Consider the following 21,761-nt stretch of genomic DNA (forward strand, 5'->3'; position numbering starts at 1 on the left):
TACTTTACATCTTCCTTGTCTTGGTGGTGGCTCCAGCTGGTCTCCCTTTCCTTCCTCCTTCCTCAATTCTCCTCTCTCCTTGTCTCGCCTATACTTCCTGCCTGGTCACTGGCCAATCAGTGCTTTATTTATATAGAGCGATATCCACAGCACACTGCCTCAAATTCAATTAAATTTATCTTCTAACCTTGTGAATATGCCAGTCCAATCAAATGGTTGAATCTGATGGGTAGTGCTGGTGTCTTCTGTTCACGTGTAAAATAGACACTCTATGTCATATAATTCTTAGTAAGCAGCATTTTCTCACAGTGACTAGAAACACTTCTCTTTGTACAGTAGTTGTGTATTTACAGGGTGATAACTTTGAAGAATAATAGACTATAAACAAGAAACACTCCATGAGTTTTTTCTTAGGTGTTAGGGTCTCACCTGCAGGGAGGACAGCAGGATGTTCTTGTCTGGTTGTAGATGTTATCCCTTCACTTATCCATCTGCTACCATGAGTCTACTTGATGATCATACTGGCAGAGACTAATGTAATTCAGATTTTTGATATTAACTAGATACTGACATTACTAAAAATCAGACCGATTAGTTAACACGACAATTTTGGACAGCTGTTGTAAGGCACTATAAAAATTATGCCTCACTTAGGAAAACAGTACGGCTGATAGGAAAGACAAGTTTGAAACCAAGCCCTCCCAGAAGACCAGAGGTTGAGCAGGATAGATTGAGGAGAGAGGAAGATTTGTATTAAGAATATTTTCTCCCTCAGGCAAGTGAGAGGCTAAAAGAGGCAAAAGAGAGACAGTAAAGTTTGTGGATTTGTGGTCTTGGGGAACAATCTGTCTACTTTGTGATGTCATCAGCTTCTAGGACCTTGAACTGACTCTGAAATCCTTTCTATGAGGTCACCTGTGGAGATGGTACTCCAGCTGTTCTGGGAATGTTGGTGAGTCTAGTTAGGCCATGGTTCACTTGAATGTAGGAGGAGTGTCTGTTATTATAATGGAAGTGCAGGTGGTGAGGCGTTCCTCATAAGGCCCTTCCAAGCAAGGTAACAATGCATGATATTTCCTAAGCTTCTTGATATACACTTGACTTCTTGACTGAAAGTGATGAAAGGAATTGTTGTTCAATGGAGGCCATCCTATGTTCATATATATATATATATATATATATATATATATATATATAATTTTTTTTCTTTTTTCTTTTTTCTTTTTTGGGGGACCGTGCTAAGTATAAAGTCACCAGAAGCATTTCTGCTCAAAACCGAAGTTTTTATTATTATAAAGGCAGGTCCATTTTAGTTATTTAAGCCCAATTGCTTGACTGAAATTTGTCCCTAAGTATTTTTTTAACTTTTATGTCTTACTTGTCGTGATTATTAAGGATGTTATCAATTATAAAATTATTTTGAGTATAAATACTTATTGTGAACAAATAGCTTATTTATAGTGAAAAATGAGTTTCCTGATCAAATCCAGTCTATCACGGAATGTCAAGGTGAGGAATAATCTCAGTTACTAATATCTTTGCACTGTCATAGTGTCGGCACAAAGACTCGGATTACATTCAGTCCATCCACTGAACACGTGGTGTATAACTTAGCAGTGTGAACAGCTGAGGGCAGGAGACAGGTCTGGAAGATCACATGGAGTGTCATCAGAGCACTGTGAGACCTCATAAGGGCAGAATGGTTTCTTCCTGAAAGTTTGTAATATTTATAGTTAGTGAAACAGGAAAGAATTTGCTCAGGGTTCTAATGCTCGGGTGGAGTCAATTCCATTTTGGTTCCTTACTTCTCACTCCTTGTGTGTGTATCTTATCCGGTGGGAAGTAAGTGCAAACCAGTGAAGAAAACAAAACAGACCACAAGAACAGTTTCCGGCCCAGGGTAAGAACCACCTGCTAATTGTTCAGTAACCTTATATATTTCCCCCCAATTTCCTGAATGTAAATAATATTAATCAGTATAAAGTAAGTGTGCAAACGGGGTGGAGGAAGGAAACCAAGGGTCAGTTTTCCAGCTGCGTATAATAGCAAATATGTCAGTTTATTTATCCTCAAGAGATTTCATCTTCCCAGGGGCAGGCTTGATGGTGGATAAATTGTGATGGTAGATAAACTGTTTCGAAGGAAAAGGGATAGTTTGAAACACCAGCATTATATTCCCATTTGTAACAGGAATAGCAGAGAAAAACGAAAAATCCCTAGATTTCAAATGCTATTATCAGCACGACAGTCTCCAAAATCCTATACAGAAAAGTGAATTGGGGCAATTTTCTTGTTTCCCAGTATTCATGGTCCAGCGATAATTTTATTTAATTGACCACACTTTGCAGGCAGATATTTGGGAGGCTGATCTAAAAATTTCTAGCCGTTGACTGACTCTAATACCTCCAAGATGCCAATGGTAGCTTCAGGAGTAAGCAGGGTATCCTGGGCAATGATGATGAACCATCCTGGTAAAATCAAACTTCTCTGAAGTTCTGTGACTCGGGCCGATAAATTGAACGAATAGGCAAATAAGAGCAAAACAAACAAAATTTATTTAATATTTTCATGCACACAGGAAAAATTCAAAGAAGAAACATGTTAAACAAAGAATTTTAGGAAAAACTAACAAGACATAGGAAAGGCCTCTAGAGGGAGTAACTTATAGAGAAGTGACTAGGATGTATGTGGGGCAAACTCACTGTCAATAAAGAACACACCGAAATTTTGATTGCACAAATTCATTTTAGCATCTGCTCCCAGTCTCCAGCTGTAGGATATTCTCCTCTTTCATGTACAGGAGAGGGTATCCAGTATGTGGTTCATATTATCTCCTGGGGGAGATGAGAGAGCCCTTCCCTCATCGGCTTTTGTTCAGTCCTTTTTAGTCCCTTTAAAACGGCAAACATTGTGTTTAAGGGTGGTGTGTTCTGAACCCCTCCAGAAGTGTTATGCCCACGTTTTTTATGCACACTATTTTGCTGCACTATCGCAAAGAAACCTGTGTACTAGTTATTTATCACTCACATTTTGTAGTTAAACACATAAGAGCTCTAAAGTAAACTGAAGTAAAATATTTGGACAAGGTAATTTGAGATTTGGTCTTATCTCAATGTTGATACTATTGGTCCTAACCTAGAATATTTAATTGGTAGTGAAGACATTCACTGACATTACTTATATGTTCTTCAAGTAGGTAAGAGTTTTCTTCTGGTTGTTGAGAGAACAAATTAAAGAGAGGAAGTAATTTGCCTATGGCCAATTAATTAGAACATAGCCACTCTTATAATTCAAACCTGTGTGTTGAACTATAAAATTTTTGTCTATTAAAGTGATTTGATCAACTCTTCAGTAACAATATGTATTTTGTACTTAATACACAAACATATTATTATGTAACCAGGATTTTTTAATATTCAAGTGTTTCCCATCTGTAGGTCCTGATTCCTAATTTCCTCCCTGATGTGAGACTTTTCTTTTCCCAGACATGCTGTGGAAACTTTAACTATCTCTGAACTTTGTATTTGAATTGTCCATAAATTCTCTGACTTCTCTGTGTCTGATAAGAGGTCATAAGACTCCTTTTTCCAGAGACTGCCTGCCTAACACTGTGCATGCTGGAAGTGTGCACAAAGTATCCAAAGAACAACAACAGGCCTTGCCCGGAACTCCCAGTTCACAATCACCAGAACACATTCTATTTGTCTAATCTCATTTTGATGTATTAATCAATGCTTCTATCACGCCAATGCAATGAAATCACTATTGAAATCAGAAAGGACAGACTTTTGGAATTTCTATGTGGAAAGTCCTGGATGGAGGTTTACCCAGGGAGAGTGTGAAGCTGTGGATGCTTCACCTACACAACCTATGGTTCTCTCCATTCCTGTCCTTGGTAGCACTTGTATGACAGACTGTTAAGCCTGATTCCTTTAGTTCTGGGAATTGCTTAAGTAGATTAGCTAAACCCAAGGAGAAGGCTGGGAGAAACTTGATATACAGGCAGTTGGCCAAAAGCACAGGCAAAACTCCCTGTATGTTGAGACTGCCATTTTGAAGTAGGTAGGGATAGTCCTGTGGACCTGGGCTCGGCTGTCAGCCAAGAGCTCTAACTCTGGAGAGATTTTCTAGCTGCTGCTTCTTCTCTTTCTCACTGACTCACAGTCTGTGATAGAGTGTGTGTGTGTGCTGCTGTCATTCTTGACAACTGCATCCTCTAAATCAGTGCTTCTCAACATGTGGGCTTCGACCTTTCTCGAGGTTGTATATCAGATATCCTGCACGTCATATACTTATATTACAATTCATAATAGCAGCAAAATTACAGTTATGAAGTAGCAACAATAATAATTTTATGGTTGGGGTCACCACAACATGAGGAACTGTATTAAAGGGTCGCAGCATTAGGAAGGTTGAGAACCACTGCTCTAAATACAGATTCCTGATAAATATACTTTGGTATCTCAGCCTAGGAGCTTCCAACCTTCTAGCATTACCCCCAATCTAATCACATACATTGGGTTTTATTGTTCACAAATGTTAAATATCATTCATAACCTCCTTTCCTGTACAGTGGCATCAGCAGTAAGTGTTTCTAGTTCCATTTCATGACACAAGCATTCTAATATTATATCACAACATATCATTAGTGATGGGAAATAATGGCAGTTGGGACAGCTATTATAGTATATAGGATTAGGTTAGTATAAATATTCTCTAAATTCTCTTCTAAGTTTGTGTCTTCTAAGAAGCAAGTTCATGTCTAAGGTCAAAAGCAACTATTATTAAGGAATATAATATTGCTTGTTTAAGTTAAAATCTATTTAATGTTTAAGATATTGGTATGAAAGCTTATGTCCCACCTCATATATACATATATGTATGAATGTATGTATGTATGGACCTGCTGAAACTTAACCTCAAGGAGATAGTTAGATGTGGTGCCATTTGAGAAGTGATGACATGAAATCTGTAGATGAGCAGTCTTATGAAATAAGAAACACGGAGCCAATTGCAGAGTTAAAAGCTCAAGAGGTCAGAGCAGTAGCTGGGAGCTGAGACTTAAAGCTGCCTTTCTTATGCTTAGCTGCTGCTGTTGTCCTTCCCCTCAGAAAGAGCCCTACTTCCTGTGTGTCTGTCCTTTTGTTGACTTTCTGTTCTGCCTTCTCATTGGTTGTAAACCCAACCACATGACCTCCTTGTCACTGCCTGTCTATACAGACCTCCAGGTCTTCTATGGTTGGTATTGAGATTAAAGGCCTGTGTCTCCATGCTGGCTGTATCCTTGAACACATAGAGATCCGCCTGGCTCTGCCACCCAAGTGCTGGGATTAAAGGTGTGCACCACCACCGCCCAGCTTCTGCTATGGCTTGCTATTAGCTCTGACCCCCAGGCAACTTTATTTATTAACATACAAATAAAATCACATTTCAGTACAAATAAAATATCACCATATGAAATCAGAGCTCTCATGAACGGGTTGAGTGTGACTGTCTCAGATGGGCCACAGAGAGCTTGCTTATTCCTACTATCATGTGGGAGTGGCTTTCATTTTGATCTTACAATTCCATTATATGAAATCAAATTCTCTTGTTTTTCTTACCAAGTCTATAATTCTTAAGATTTATTTTTTTATTTGTGTGTGTGTGTGTGTGTGTGTGTGTGTGTGTGTGTGTGTGTGTGTATGTGTTTGTGGATGTATGCTACATGTGTGCAGGTGCCTGTAGATTCCAGAGAAGGTGTGGAATTGTGCGGAGTGCTGGCTGTAAGGCAACATGGTGGGGCTAGGAACTGAAATCAGGTGCTCCAGAGAAGTAAGATGTGCCTTAACTCTTGAAACACCTTTCCAGTCTGAAAGCTATAACACTTTAGTGTAACAGCCCCCAACGGACTAATTTAGAAATAATAATTTAGATGTCAAGCAAGAGAAGAGCTTGTGCTTTGGTGTGAGATTGAAACAATTAAGTGACATAAAAAAAAAGAAGTGTTATTTTGTGCAAGTAAGAGACAGGAAGTATTTCAAGACACAGGAAGGGAAGAAAACCCATCTACCCAGAATCCATTTGAAGCATCTCACCCCTGAGGTGAGAATTTGAGCACAATTAACATTTACTGTGAAGGCTGATGATATAAAGACAGTGTTCCTTTGCACTGGAACTCTAAGTTGGTATCTTTGGTCACTGATATTTGCCTCTACCACCACCTCAAGGAAAGGAACATGACTCAGAATACTATTCTTTTCCTATGACAAGAAGTCAAGCACTACTTTTCTTAACATTTTGAAAACTTTGATTCTAACATTTTAAAAGAAATCACATTTGCAGTGCATGCTGATTTGTCTTAAGGTTAACTGTAATATAATGCAGACATGTGTCTATCAGTACCTTAAAATGCTTACTCATTAAAAAAAAAAACAGCCAATGGGAGCCGCCTTTACCACTGGACCCTGGAACTCATTTCAAACGCTAATAAAAACATTTACAACATTCTTTTGTTAATGTACCCTTCTTGCTAATCTTCCCTGCCACCAAACACAAATGGCAACTCACATGCCACACACAGAAATACTGGTCTTTCTGCCCCATCATAAACATTGCAAAACATTTTTTCTTTGGTCAAAGGGCTACCTTTTTCTTACTCAGAGTGTTAAATACTGCATAACCAATAGACTGGAAGCACTTCTGACCTACAGAGACCCTATATGAAAACTCACTTACTTCAGTAGTAAGTTGCTTATTTTTCTTCTATGTCATAATCAAATAGAGAAAAGGCTGTCCTAGCTTTGGGGAAGATGATTATCAAGTTCTGTATCTGTAATGTTCCACATCGTTTTTCCTGTAACTCACTTAATTGTGTGAGAGGTGCTTCTGCCATAATAGTCCCTGGTAGATGTAGAAGTAAAACTTCTCGTGCTTTGAGGGCCTCCAGACTTTCCAAACGTATTTGGGGCAACATTCTGAAAGCTAAGGCAAAGGTACAAGGTGCCAAGGATGAGGAAGAAAAATGAGAACCTGAAAAGGGAAGAAAGGAGAAATGCAACATTATACTAAATTTTCCTGTTGAAGCAAGTTTGTGTAATCTAGTTCTGGCCAAATTATCTATAAAATATAGTTCAAGAAAAAATTGTTAGAAAATATCCTTGCTTTAAGAGAAGAAATGTTCACTTTTTCTGTTTTTTTTTAAATGCTTATCTTTTTAAAAGATTTAGTGTGTGTGTGTGTGTGTGTGTGTGTGTGTGTGTGTGTGTGTGTGTGTGTGTATGTGAGTATGTACACGTGAATACAGTGTTCATGGAGGTCAGAAGAGAGTTTTGGATCCCGTGAACCCAAAGTTACAGGTAGTTGTGAGCCACCCAAAGTGAGTGCTGAGAACAGAACTCAGGTCTTCTGTAAGAGCCATCTTTCTGGTCCTTTTAATCTTACCTTTTAAAAGTTTGTCTGAAACTCAGTTTAGAATCCCTGTAGTGTTTAACTGGCAGTAGGCATCCATCTTTGTTTTGACATGAAGAACTTTAGTACTCTGTACCCAATGTCATTAGTGTACAAGGACAATAAAACTGGAGTCTATTCTCAAATGGATCTATCTATCTATCTATCTATCTATCTATCTATCTATCTATCTATCTATCTATCTATCTAGTTATTTGTTTATTTTTATTTTAAAGAATGAGTCTTTAGATATTTGTGGATATGATCCAAATACGGTAAAAGTTGACTTCGGTAGTGTGAGGCTCCAAAGGCTACCAGCTGTTTGCTCAGTCCTGTGATGGACTTTATCATGCTCAGGTGTTCTAACTTAACAGCAATGGAGAATGAAGGAATGGCCAGAGAATGACCTAATTCTTTGTGTTCTTTTCTATGCCCCACCAATTCCTAGGTTCTTTTTATCACCAAAAACATCATCTTTGTATATCAATACTTACCAATGTTTCTGAAAGTTCTCTGTTTATATTTACAGTAACAGTTTATCTTTAAAAATCTATAATTTTAATGGTAAAATGACTATAGCTGCATGCAGTTCCTAATATCATCAAGCTGATGGTTACATGGATGAGGAATATCATAACAAAGTCCTAGACACAGCAGTGTGATGGTTTCTATTTCATAATTATGTCTGTATTTTCTGTACTTTTAACTATGATGTACTAGAGCAAAGCATTCATTATGAAAGAAAGCATTTGCTGTAAAGAGAGCAGAAATCAATACAAGAAATTTGGTCCCTTTTGTTTGGCCTATCCTATCGTAACTTGCCTGTTTTGATCTCAACAACTTGTACCTTCTAGTAAAATCATTTTGTACATTTCAAATATACACAACAAAATTGAAAAAACAAAACAAAAAGCAATAACCAATTTCTTTGCCATAAAATAACACAGAAGTCCTGATCAGCCTTGCAATGAACGAGAAACTTTGTGGTCATTTTTCTTTCTTCAGTGAAGAGAAGCAACTACTTCAAATCTATTCTGGCAGATTCATTTTTAGCTTTACACTTTATGTTACTTTCATTTCTTATTTGAAAAACTGTATGATAGTTGGATCCAAGAGTAGCTAAAAAATATTTAAAAGATAGAAAAAAATGAGCATTCATAGAGCTGAAATTTAATTCTTTAATCACCTACTTACATGCTTTTGTGTACCTCAACTTTTAGTTGTGTATTTTACTTTAATTAGCAAGCATTTAAGACAATTTACATGTTGCTTCACTAGGATTATAACTGGTTCTGATATTTGCATAAATTCTATCAAAATAAAATAAGGTTTTAAAGTGTCACAGTGACTTACTCTAGATAGTTTCTCATTTTAGAGATTTTTGAATATATAGTGGTAAGTACTATATTGGTAAGTGTGTACAGATGGCTTTACAATTTTATTACAAAATTATTTTGGGATTTCTCAGACAAGTGATGCCTAACTCTAAGGATTTAATAAGCAGGCATGTATTCCATTGATAAAGTTTCCTTACAACAAGAATAAGAGTTTAACTAGGATTTCAAATGTATTTCATTCTCTTACTTCTAAAATTATTTTGAAAGAAAATTGTTTGTAAAGGGATGCAATCAACATGCCACTACTTGAGAAGACATTGAGACTAACAGATTTCTTGCCATAAAACCACTAAAGAGTGGTCTAGTGGCTGGTTTTAGAAACAGGGTGAGTCTCCCCATTGGAGTCTGAGGGGCTATCAGGACCTAGCTGCTGTGTATTGAGAAAACTGTTCCCAAGTTGAACAAGAAGACATGTAGGAGCCAACTGTAGTCGAATACAGGTGACATAGTCCTTACCTGAAATGCATGGAATCGGAAGCGCTTCAGATCACAGCCTTCATATAGATTTAGAATATTTGAATATACACAGGGAGCTATCTTAGGCATGGGACCAAAGAAAACTGAACTGCTGTTATTTTATATATACCCAGTTGAAAGTAATTTTATACAACACTTTCTAATGTTTTAATTCACAGAACACAGTTGAATGGTGTAGGATTTTCCACTTGTGCTTTCATGTTGGTGCTCAGAAAGTTGTAGATTTTGGAGTATTTTGAATTTTGTTTCTTCTTTTTTCAAGTAGGAATGTTTTGCCTATAGTTGAAAGGAGGGATAAGGCCACTTGCTCCGTGGTGTTAAATTAGTTAATCCTTTAAAAATTATTTTTATTTTTAAAATATTTCTAGTTGAAATAAAATTATGTCACTTTATGTGTTCCCCTTCTTTCCCCCGGGCCCTTCCACTCACCCACTCTCAAACCCTCCCATGAGTTCTACTCTGAAGCTGGTAGCCTCATTACCTTTTATATGTAACATATATGTGTGTGTGTGTGTGTGTGTGTGTGTGTGTGTGTGTACATACATATATACATCTCATATAGACATCTATATGTATGTATGTGTGCATACAAATATATAAACCCAACCTGATGAGTCAATATTTTACTTGGATATGGTTTCAAGGTTGATAGCTTTGCATTGAATAATCAATCTAGGGACTTATCCTTAGTGGAGGGTAATTCTTCTCCCACTAGTTAGTAGTTGCTGTAGTTCTTTATCTAAGGGTGGGGCCCTGTGAACTTTTTCCTTTCCACAATTACATATTCATTGATATTGTAATTGTTCTGGTCTTGTTTACAAAGACATTTCTAGAAAAGACTTTTTATACTAGACTTCCTGGTATCCAAGAGCCGTATATATGGCTCTAACAACCTTTTTGCCTCGTGATGATCCTTGAGTAGGAGGGATACAGGAGCTGTTGATGTAAATGTATCTATTGGGGTTGAATGGTCCACAATTTGTTGATCTCTGCATTGTACCCAGTTGAGGTTTTCTGTGATGGTCTCTGTTTTCTGTAAAGGGAGACGTTGTTGCTGAAGGATGGCAGCTACCCTTATCTGTGGGTATAATGATGAGATCTAGAGTGTAGTAAAGAATTATATTTGTCTAGAAAAGTGGCAGTCGTAGGTTCTTCTAAGGTTCATAACCTCACTAGCCCCGGGGAGGCTGGCTAGGTTTCCAGGACCAGACCTGATTCCCCTCCTGTTGAGTGGCTCTTAAATCCCATTTGACAACTGTTGTTGGCACTGACATGTGAATGCCATGTATTACACCTTCATGCATATCTTGCCATGCTGGTAATTGTCATGATTTCTAAGTGTGCAGCTGCATAGGACTGTTAATTGCCTTTTTTCCCTTGACAGATTGCATAATATTTTCTGGAACCATGGAAGATAGACTGTATGAAAGAGGCTTTTAGGTCAGACCCAGCTCAAATAATTTGAGTCTTGTTGCCTAAATGTGCAGCGTGTTCAGCATTAGGGACCCACCCCAACCCCTGAGAGGCAACCAAGAGCTACATCTATAATGTATATTGGAATCACTTAGTAAGTAGAGAAATACAAATTAAAATATCCAATATTTCATCTCACCCCAGTCAGAATAGCTAAGGTCAACAAGAGACAACAAATGTTGGCGAGATTGTGGAAAAAGAGGAACTCTCATTCCCTGTTAGTGGGTATGCACTTTGGTTCATACACTCTGGAAATCAGAATGGAGAATCTTCAAAAAACTAAAACTAAATCTGCCATATGACCCAGCTATACCACTCCTTGACACATGACCAAAGGATTTGGCATCCTACTTCAGATGGTTGCTCAACAATGTTACTAGCCACTCTATTAACAATAGGTAGGAAATGGAAACTACCTAAATGTCTTTCAACACATGAATGGATAGTGAAACTGTGATTAACATACAAAATGCAATACTATTCAGTTGTAAAGAAAAATGAAATTTAAGGTAAATGGATGGACCAGGAAAATATTATATTGAGTGGTGTGAACCAGACCCAGAAAGACAAAAGCCTAGTGTCTCTCTCATCTGGCATTTATAGAAAGCTAAGCCTATATTCTATTTCCTTGTCCCATCTATCAGTCAGTCATTGATGTTGACACTTGATATTTGAAAAGAATTATTTTGTCCTCCTTTATTTTAGATTAAAACTTTCTACATTTTACAATATGGCGGTATATATGAGTTTAAACAATGAACTTCTTGGCGCTTTCACTTGTTCTAAACATTAGGAGAGTATAATTTATTATGTTTAAAACATGAGACTAACAAAGGTTAGGATTTCCTTTTATTTTGACTATGCCATTCTTTCGAGGTTATTTTTCAACAACGAGAATGAGTGAATAGTTTGCTATAAGGACAACATTCCTACAAGAAGGATATAATTATTACTCTACCATCACATGGCAACATAATTACAGAAAGGCCATATTTTCCTTTTGAACGTAAAACATTTAAACATGTGTTAGAGGTGGTAGGTTTTGCATACTGATCCATGGAATTTAATCTCTGATTCTTGGTTCATTCATTATATGACAAATTTATTAATCATCCTTCAGTTTACCTCAGAATAACAATGCAATTTTGCTTATCAAACACTATTTAATCTCCAAAATCTATATCTTGTTTTTATTAAAGGTAGGCTAGAGCCAATTGCTTTTGTAAAGATATAAAGTAGCTTGTGAATTTTAACTACGTGTGGGCATTGCTGTAAGATTTGGTCCCTCAGGGTTCTAAGCGCCTCTTGAACTTTTTTAACTTGTTGCAAATATAAAAACTGCCCTTTTCTTTCTCCCTTGTTGTTGCTAAGAAAACAAGTATAGGTGGATAAAATGAAAAAATTATGAGCCAGAATTATGGCACACAGCCATATAACCCCAAATGCTCAGGAGGCTGAGAAAGAACAATCCCAAGTTCCAGGTCAGCTAGGCGAGCTTAGCAAGACCTTGTTCAAACATACATTGACTGAGAATGTAACTTAGTAGTAGCAGTATTTGTTTCATGGGCAAGACCTTGGGCTTAGTTCCTAAAATTGTTCCTACAGTCACACATACAAATGAATCTGAAAAGGCAAAAATTTTCAACTGTATGAGAAGTTGTTTTCAAAATTTGGCATTTAGTGACAGAGTGGTCTTTCAACCCTGCTAAGCAAGAGTTTATTTTCTTTTAACTTGTCCTTGCTAAGGCATCTGAGGATATAAGAAGGAAAACGGAAACATAGTTATGGCCAGTTATCTATGAGATAAGATGAGATTTGGGGAGGCAAACTTAGCTGTTACAGAATTTGTATCATATATAAGAGTAAAAAACCTTATTGATTTAAACACAGTAGGAGATTCTGTCTTCTGAAATTGAATTAAAGTGCCTATAATCAATGCTGAAGACTTAGTAAACCTTCAAATCCAGTGGTAATAAATTTTGCCTTTACTGTTTTTTTTTTCCTTTTCTTAGTTATAGATTATACAACTTGTCACAAAACATTCCTGAAACACGATGCGAGAAGAATAATAGTTCACTGTAAGTCAGTCATCAAACTTTCATCCCTCAGAGAGGCCTCATGTCACTATCTTTCTCACCGTTTGCACCAAATATTGGAGAGACCAAAGTGTGTAAGAAGAAATAAGAGTTTGCATACTAATTAATTCTCTGCAATGCGAGTGTTGGATTTGAAGCACTCCTTTTCTGGGAGCTTTTTTGAGTTTAATGGAGCACTCCAGGCAGTATTAACCTTCCTTTTGCTTCCATGTTGCTTGACTGCAGATTTTAGAGCACCCCCACTTATACCTAATGTACCTTTCCTCTGGGCCTGGAATGCCCCAACTGAAGCTTGTCTCACAAAGTTTAATGAGCCACTAGATCTTAGTTTGTTCTCTTTAGTAGGAAGTCCCAAAAAAACTGCCACGGGTCAGCCTGTCACAATATTTTACACTGATCGACTTGGCCTCTATCCTCATATAGATGACACACAAACAAGTATTCATGGAGGGATACCCCAGTTGGGATCTCTAAAAAGTCATTTGGCGAAATCTAAGAGTGACATCGAGCATTACATGCCAATAGACAATGTGGGCTTGGCTATCATTGACTGGGAAGACTGGAGGCCCACCTGGTCAAGAAACTGGAAACCCAAGGATATTTACAGGAATAAGTCTATTGAATTGGTCCACCAACAAAATAAACAACTTAATTTAACAGAAGTCACCAGGAGGGCCAAAAAAGAATTTGAACATGCAGCAAGAAATTTTATGGAAGAGACTTTAAAATTGGGGAAATCACTTCGGCCAAATCACTTATGGGGTTTTTATCTTTTTCCTGATTGTTATAACAATAAATTTCAAGACCCCAACTACAATGGACATTGCCCTGATATAGAAAAGAGAAGAAACGACGCTCTCTCCTGGATATGGAAGGAAAGCACAGCCCTTTACCCATCTATATATTTGAAAAGTGACTTGAAGTCATCTCCACAGGCAGCACTCTATGTCAGAAATCGGGTACGAGAGGCCATTAGGGTGTCCAAGACAAGGGACCCTCATAATCCAGTTCCCGTTTTTGTTTATTCTCGCATTGTGTTTATTGATCTGACTTCCCAATACCTGCATCAGGTAAGTAAAACAAGCACGGCAGCTAAGAGATCATTTTTACAAACCGCGCTGAACGGAATTTTATGTTTTCAAAATTTATGAATATGTACATCAAGAAAGTGCTGTTTGTCATGGAGGCAAAATGAGAACACTTTAAATAATTTAAAATGAACAACAAAATTTTTGGTGTGGGAGAGGGTTCATTCATCTCAAGTGTCATTCCTTTGTGTCTCCCTTGATTTTTGAATCAGATCCTCTTGCTGTGACCTGAAGTTTGCCTGTTAGGTTAGTCTACCTGGCTAGTGAGCCCCAGAGATCTGCCTGACTGCCCCCCAGCACTGGCTTTGCAAGCTGGCAAGCTTGCCTCTCCATGCCCCATTCCTTTTTATAGAGCATGGGTCCTAGGGGTGGAGCTTGGGTTCTCATGCTTACACAGAATCCACTTTACCAACCAATCTATCTCCCCAGCCCAGCACTTGAATCCTGATTTTAATCCTATGAGATGCTAGTATCCATGAATAATTATATGTAGTGTAGACTATACCTTAACTGTTCCTCTTTTTTATTTAATGAATGTGTTCTTTTGCCAGAAGAAGTAATTAAAGCAATGATAGTCTCCATTTTAAAACAGTAACAAAATGCTTGTGTAGAGTGTATAAAGAGTATAGAAGTATTTAAATTGTTGGGTCATCATGTTTAACTTTGGTATTACTGTCAAATGTTTAATACTTTCTCTTCATCCCCATGGGATAACTCTTTCTTCCTGTCATATTTTCTAGGATGACCTTGTGAATACAGTTGGTGAAACAGTTGCTCTGGGTGCCTCTGGAATGGTAATGTGGGGAACTCTTGGTTTAGCACGAAGTATGGTAAGTTGAATTAGTAGGAAATAGATGAAGATATTTCTATAGTTTTAATGTTTGAATAATCATACATATATATATATATACATATGTATGTATACACACACACAACAAAGTGCAGTCATAAATGTTCCCCATTTTCCCTTCACTGCCACAATAGGCCCAATGCATAATGAATAAGGTGGGAAATGTAGTATCAAGCTGTGGAGGGGGGTCATGCAGAGTGTTTTGCAGTCCTAGCTCTCTGGAAAAGGTTGAAATACTGTGTGTGTGTGTGTGTGTGTGTGTGTGTGTGTGTGTGTGTGTGTGTACCAGGAAAGAGAGTAGATGGTAAGCCACTGGTCTTTCACCTGTATAGTTCCTCAAATAACATGGCTTCCTCACATTGAGTGTAGAGATCTACCAAGAATGATCTAGCTACCCCTTACTTCTGTCATCCTTATCAGTAAGAGACAAACAGTGCAAGTTAGAGTGTTATGAGAGAGTGGGGAAAGTCTCCTATCACCTCAGAGGACTTAAGGGTCAGCAGTAGAGGGTCCCGGGAGGTCTTATTCGCTTAGCCTCTCTTGTTCAGATTCACATCAAGGGCAGGAAGAATGCATTCTTAGCTGTCACCTCCCAAGAGAAGGCTGACCCTGTACAGTCTCAGTACAGCATTTTGTGTGTTTGGTTGTTTTGGGCAGGAAGGGATTTCCTGTCTTATGCAAGTGGGTACAGGTCTCGAGTACTAACTTGTAATAAGATTCTGTCTCTTCCTCTATTTGAAGGAACACATTTCACTGTAATGTCTGTGAATAAAAAATAGACACAGGTTGATGTTCTACCATGTCTCTGAAGGCTCTTCAGTATGATTCACTCAGAGATAGCCTTCAACTTTGATGACACTGCTTTCTATTTAAGGTGCTGTCTTAACATTATCTCTTGTGGACTCTTTCAATATGTTTCTGCTAAATTTCCCCAATCCATGATCAGTTTAATTTTATCTTTGTTATTCATCATTTCTGATCTGTATTTCCATGAATCACTGTCACGTTTCCTCTGATTTCCAAGAACTTGAGAAACTGGTGATTGCACAGTTTTGTGTTTGTTGGCAGATACTAGAACTGAATTAAAACAAGTATAAAGAAAACAGTTTCCCTCCACTCTACTGTATCAGGTCCAATGATGTGATGAAGCCAATTCTACCAGTCTGACCTTATGAGACTTGATTGTTTATTGTTCAGGAATTTGTGAGTTGTTAACCATAGCCGTTATTAAAAGTAAAATTATAGGAAGATACAGTATATTAGATGAAAAGATATAAAATTAATGTTAAAACAATAACTAATATAAATTAAATATAAACATGTTTTCATAATAAAAATAAAAGTAATAACTAATACTCAAAATATACCAGTTGTTACTTTGTGTTCACTTCAGTGCACAAGGTTGGGTAGATCTAGCTGTTAGGTATATGTAGGTGCATACATCCTAGAATGGATGCTACCCACATCATATGTTTATACTGTGTAATGGTGGTATGCTCAGTTCCCAACTCTGCATTCAATACTGTTAGATTGGTAACTTGAAGCTGGCTAATGTGGGTATATTTACATTATATCTCTTATACAGCCAGTTTAAATCTTTCCATAGAGTACATATAAGGTGATCCTCAAATCATACTCATTCCACTTATCTATCTTTTGGCTAACCTTTGTCTCTGAATGCATCTGCAACATCACTTGAACTTGGTATAACTTTTCATATATTTGGCGTTGAGAATATAGCATTAAAGAATACTGACAATCTGTGCACACTTGAAACGGGAGGAGACCAAGGAAACAAAACCCTGTAAATCAACGTGATCAAACCTCATATGAACTCACAGAGACTGAAACAGTATTCACAGGGCCTGTACGGGTCTGTACTAGGTCCTCTGCATACATGTTATGACTTACAGTTTAGTGTTTTTGTGGGATTCATAAGTGTGCAAATGAGTGGGTCTCTTGTGCCTTCTCTTGGGCTCTTTTCCTTCTGTTGGTTTATTCTTTCCAACATCAATGTGATAATTTTTAGTTTGGCTTATTATATTTTATTTTGTTATATTTTAACACTATCTTTTAGGAGACTGTTCTTTTCTAATGTGAGACAGAAAGAGAGTGGAGCCAGGTGGGAGGGGAAGTGGGGAGAAACTGGGAGGAGTAGAGGAAGGAAAAAACTGTAATCAGGATGCATTTTCTGAGAAAAGCATCTATTTTCAATAAAATGGAAAATTAAATAAAAATAAAAATAAATAAAAACACTACTTTGGGGACACTAAAAAAAGAAAATGTGCTTGAAGAAAATATTTGATATTAGAAGTGCTTTACTGGCAATTAGTATATGCATGTGAATCCTACCATATAATATATTTTGATAATATATTTCCCTCTCCTAACTTCTCCCAGATCCTCTCACTTCCTTACCCATCCAACTTCATATTTTTTCTTACTCTCTCCTCCTCCCTTTCCCACCCCCTCCCTCTCCTTCTCCTACCTCTCTCAAACTAAAAATAAAAAGCAAAAAAAAAAAAAATCAAAACTAACAAACTGAAACCTAATAAGATACAACGAATACAAAAACAACCCAAAATGTAACATACAGCATTCCTCCAGCACACACATGCTGATTGGAGTCGGTTTGTGTTGGTCAACTCCTGAGCATCAGGCTTGCCTAGGAGTAACTTTTAAAGGAAGAAACAATGGTATGTAATATTGAATCTTTGGAATAGATCAGAATGCCATGTCTTTACCCAGGGCTAGAGAGAAGGTCCCTCCTCAATGACCTTTATGGATCTTATAACATTCCCTCCTTGAATAGGGATCTTAAATCATGTAGGAGATAAGCTGAAATTGGGGAATATATAATAAACCATTTCCACATAGAAGGGATTGGTGTATGGGCTAGAGTTTCAGTCATATCCTAATGGGTAGCAGGTTGTTGTTGTTGTTCTCCTCCTCCTCCTCCTTCTCTTCTTCCTCCTCCTTTCTTCTAATGAAAATAAAGTCTTTTTTTGTACAATAAATTCCTGATCATGGTTTCTCCTCCCTCATCTCCCAGATCCTCCTCACTACCTCACCCTTCCAACTCCATGCCTTCTTTCTCTCTCTTAAGAAAACAGGCAAATAAAATAGACAAAAGTAAAACAAAAACAAACAAAAATAAACTAAGAAAGAACACAGACAGACCCTATGCATGCTGCCACAGTCTCTGTGAGTTCCTATGTGTGTAAGTCCTATTGTGTTTTAATGACACTGTTTTCTTGGTATCCTTCATCTCCTCTGGCTTTTATCTGCCTCCTCTTCCTCATGATTCCCTGAGCCCTGTAGTAAGGGATTTGATAAAGACATCCCATTTAAGATTGAGTGTTAAAAGATGGTTACAAGATGTTCCACTCTGTTCACATTGTCCAGTTGTGGATCTTTTTGCTAGTTCCCATCTAGTGCAGAAGAAAGCTTCTCTAATTATGATGGAGTGAGACACTGATCTATGAATACAGCAGAATATCATTAGGAGTCATTTTATTGCTATGTTCCTTTAGCAGAATAGTAGTATTTGACGTTCCCCTAGGTCCATGGACTATCCAGTTTCAAACTCTTGGCCCCTTGAACAGTGTCAGGCATAGGTTCCATCTTATGGAGTGGGCCTTAAAGCTTATCAGACGGTGGTTAGCTCCAAAGTGTTTAATATCACTATTGCACTAGTAACGCATAGCTTCTAAGCAGAGTGTTCCTTTAGAGGAGATAACAAGGAATTAGGAACCAGAACTGTTCTGGAATTCTATAACTCCAGCAAAGATTCCTAAGCTGCCTAATCAGTTTTTATCGGCAGTCCTCATTTATACCAGTATTAAGATGCTCAACACTCAAACTCTGCAAAATTTGCCAAAGGACTGACTGTCATGAATACCCAATTATGTAATATATGAACTATGCAGGTTGAAGCCATTTGTTCTGAGCCATCACTTTGGGAACGATTTTTGATGCTGTTTAAACTTGTCTGACAATTGTAATTTTTACTATGATTTTTATGGTTAATTGAAGAAATCATAGGCCTCATGTTAAGCATGTATATATGTATCTTTCTTTTTGTCTTTAGAATAGTCCCATGTATCAGGCTTTAAAAACATCCTTTTCTTACAGGTGATAAAACTCAAGCATAATCTTATCAACTAATTCAATTAATAAATTTGACTTGGGGTCATCCAAATAGGAAACTAAAACTTACAAGGTTTGATATATTCCCAAGTCATACAGAAGGTTATTTATGAAGGCGTTAACTCCAACTTTCTGAGCAAGTGAGATTCAAAGCCCATATTCTAAAAGCTGAAACATTCCATCCCTTAGATTAATTCTTTAATAATTGTGGAAGTTCAAGGATAAATTGTGCCTCAACTAAATAATTATTCAGTGCCATGAAATGGCACATAAAACTCAGGAACGTTTTGTAAATAATTGGTTAAATAATATTGCTTGTTAAAGTGAAAAAGAGTACTTCCTAAGAATGTGGTATGTCTGTTGCTTTGTTTTCTAAGAGTTGCTTGATGCAGTATATTGTCACACAGAACTTATGCCTTGGTATTCTATCTTATGACTTTACAGAAATCTTGTCTGACCTTACGTGATTACTTGGAGAACATACTGAATCCTTACTTAATCAACGTCACCCTGGCAGCCAAAATGTGTAGCCAAACACTTTGCCGGGGTCAAGGCATTTGTTCGAGAAAAGACTGGAATTCAGATGACTATCTTCACTTGAGCCCCCAAAATTTTCAGATTCAATTTGTGAAAAGTGGAAAGTATGAAATCCGTGGCAGTCCAACCTTTGATGACTTACAGTACTTTTCCAAAAACTTCCGTTGCAACTGTTATGCCAACCTGAACTGCAAGGAGAGAGATGACATGGAAAGTGTGAACACTATCAGTGTGTGTGCTGTTGAAGACGTTTGCATTAATTCCTTTGTAATTGAAGAACCTAGCGCTCTACCTGTCAACTGGAAACGCCCTAATTTTGCCAATAGCAGTCAGTCAGATATTACATCATCTGCCACAAGAGGTCCATGTGTGCTGAGGAAAGATGTCAGTGGATATCTCTTTATTCTTTCTATCTACTCACAGCATTTGAAATATTTGCTATAGGTTTTTCGATCACTCAAAAATTGGACATCGTCTTTCAGAAACAATTCTATAGAAATAATAAAGATTCTACTTTGAATTTCAGAGACAAAATATATTCTCATATCAAAAACTGAGTGCAAGGCTATCATAGTTACAGGATTAACAGTCTGAGAAGAGTGGAGATTAAATAAAATCAAGTTTCTATAAACGAATGTCTTTTAGTAATTTGTTTTTAGTAATTTGCTGTTGGCTAAAATTCAGTAATGTTTTAGTAATTTATCATTGGTTAAAATGTTCAAGAAAATGAAAATTTATATCTTTTAAAATGGAAGTGCTCTAACCTGCCATAACTGTAATTTTTAGCTATTGTATCTTGAAAAATATTTATATTTAGGCTTTATGGAAAAGTAAACTTTAAAAAATGATAATCTTATTTTTATATGACTTACTATATTTTTAAAAACTCATATTTTAAAGTATTCAAATTAACTTTTTATTTCTGATTGTCAAGTTTAATTTGTGTACCTAAAATGGCTTTTTTTTTTTAAAATCTAAGCACCTACTTGTATATTAACCTGCATCATAAAGCATGTATTGAGTTTTACTTCTTTCGGGCTTGGTATTCAATGTCACTAAATCCTTGTGAAGTAGCATATTTCTTTCCTTCAGTGAGTCTGGTGTATGTTTGAAATGAAATAAATGAATGTTGAGAATGACCACATAGTGTGTTTTCAGTGCTATAGTGTGTTTACAGTGCTCTGGAATGCACATAAGAAGCTGAGAGGTCAGAATGTCCTGAAAGGAATGAGTGAACGTTTTTGAAAGGATGAGTACAAGTTAGTATGAGAGAGAAAAACTTCAGATGGAGGAAAAACTGAGCATGCTTGCTAGAAGAGCATAGAGTAGAAAATGATCAAATGATGTAATCTTTGTGACCCAAACTGAGAAGTCAGGACTTTACAGTGAAGACACTCCAACATCTTTAAGCCTGCCCTGTTTTTCTTCACTCACCCACAACATGATGTGTCTATATTTCTATAATTATAATAGTCCTGTAATATATACACCATGAGGACAGTTATTTGGTGACTTGTATTATAAATGTCTCTAGTATGTGACAACCAACCTCTGGGACTTAGGATGAGTCCACTGAATAATTGTTGAGTACAAAATACGAGGACTCAGTACAAGGTTTTGAACTTGGAGATGGTCATAGGCACTTTTGACCTTAAGATCTAGGGTCAATGCTTGCTTTCCCTTAAACTGCATCTTTCACACTCCAACCCTGTTAAGATTTTTGTCAAAGCTATGTCTTCAAAAGTTAGTCATTGAAAAGAAATGATCTGATAACATTCTGAAATAGATGCAATATGCGGGCTACCTTACAGAGATGAGTGTCGTAATAACTAATGTTCAGGAGTTAGAAAGAATGGAGGTCGCAAAAATTGAAGAGATTTTGTAACAGCAATTTGAAAAACAAAATCCAAATTCCATGGAGAGAGGTAACCAGGTTCACGTCGGCTTCCACAATTCCAGTTAAGATTTACTTTTTAAGGTCTTGAAAAGATTGAGTGATATGATACATTAAAAACAGTTGACTTTAAACATAGTTCAGTAAAGATCTGCAAGGAAATGGGTATGTTTTGTTGATCATGGAAACACTCTCACATTGGTATTGCTGGATGGAATGTTGAAACAAACTTATCTACCTTGAAAGGACTTTCACGGTTATGCACCTGATAAAAAATATGCCAAGTTGAAAATTAGTCTCACCGGTAATATTTTGCATAAAATATAACTTTGTTTATGATGATGTTTACAGAAGCAAATTGCATTTCCATTT

At 37.0% G+C, this 21,761-nt stretch overlaps 1 protein-coding gene across 1 annotated transcript; it reads left to right on the forward strand.

Annotated features, from left to right (window-relative positions):
* Positions 1-942: 942 nt before the first annotated feature.
* Positions 943-20,126, forward strand: LOC131906720 (hyaluronidase-5-like). Its single transcript, XM_059257441.1, is given in 5 exon segments — positions 943-1,057; positions 12,788-13,941; positions 14,700-14,789; positions 19,403-19,777; positions 19,779-20,126. Coding segments are annotated over 4 exon segments (1,512 nt in total). The 5' UTR covers positions 943-1,057; positions 12,788-12,987; the 3' UTR covers positions 19,872-20,126.
* Positions 20,127-21,761: the final 1,635 nt, after the last annotated feature.

This window comes from Peromyscus eremicus, chromosome 3 (genome assembly GCF_949786415.1).
Source record: "Peromyscus eremicus chromosome 3, PerEre_H2_v1, whole genome shotgun sequence".
Lineage (NCBI taxonomy): Eukaryota > Metazoa > Chordata > Mammalia > Rodentia > Cricetidae > Peromyscus > Peromyscus eremicus.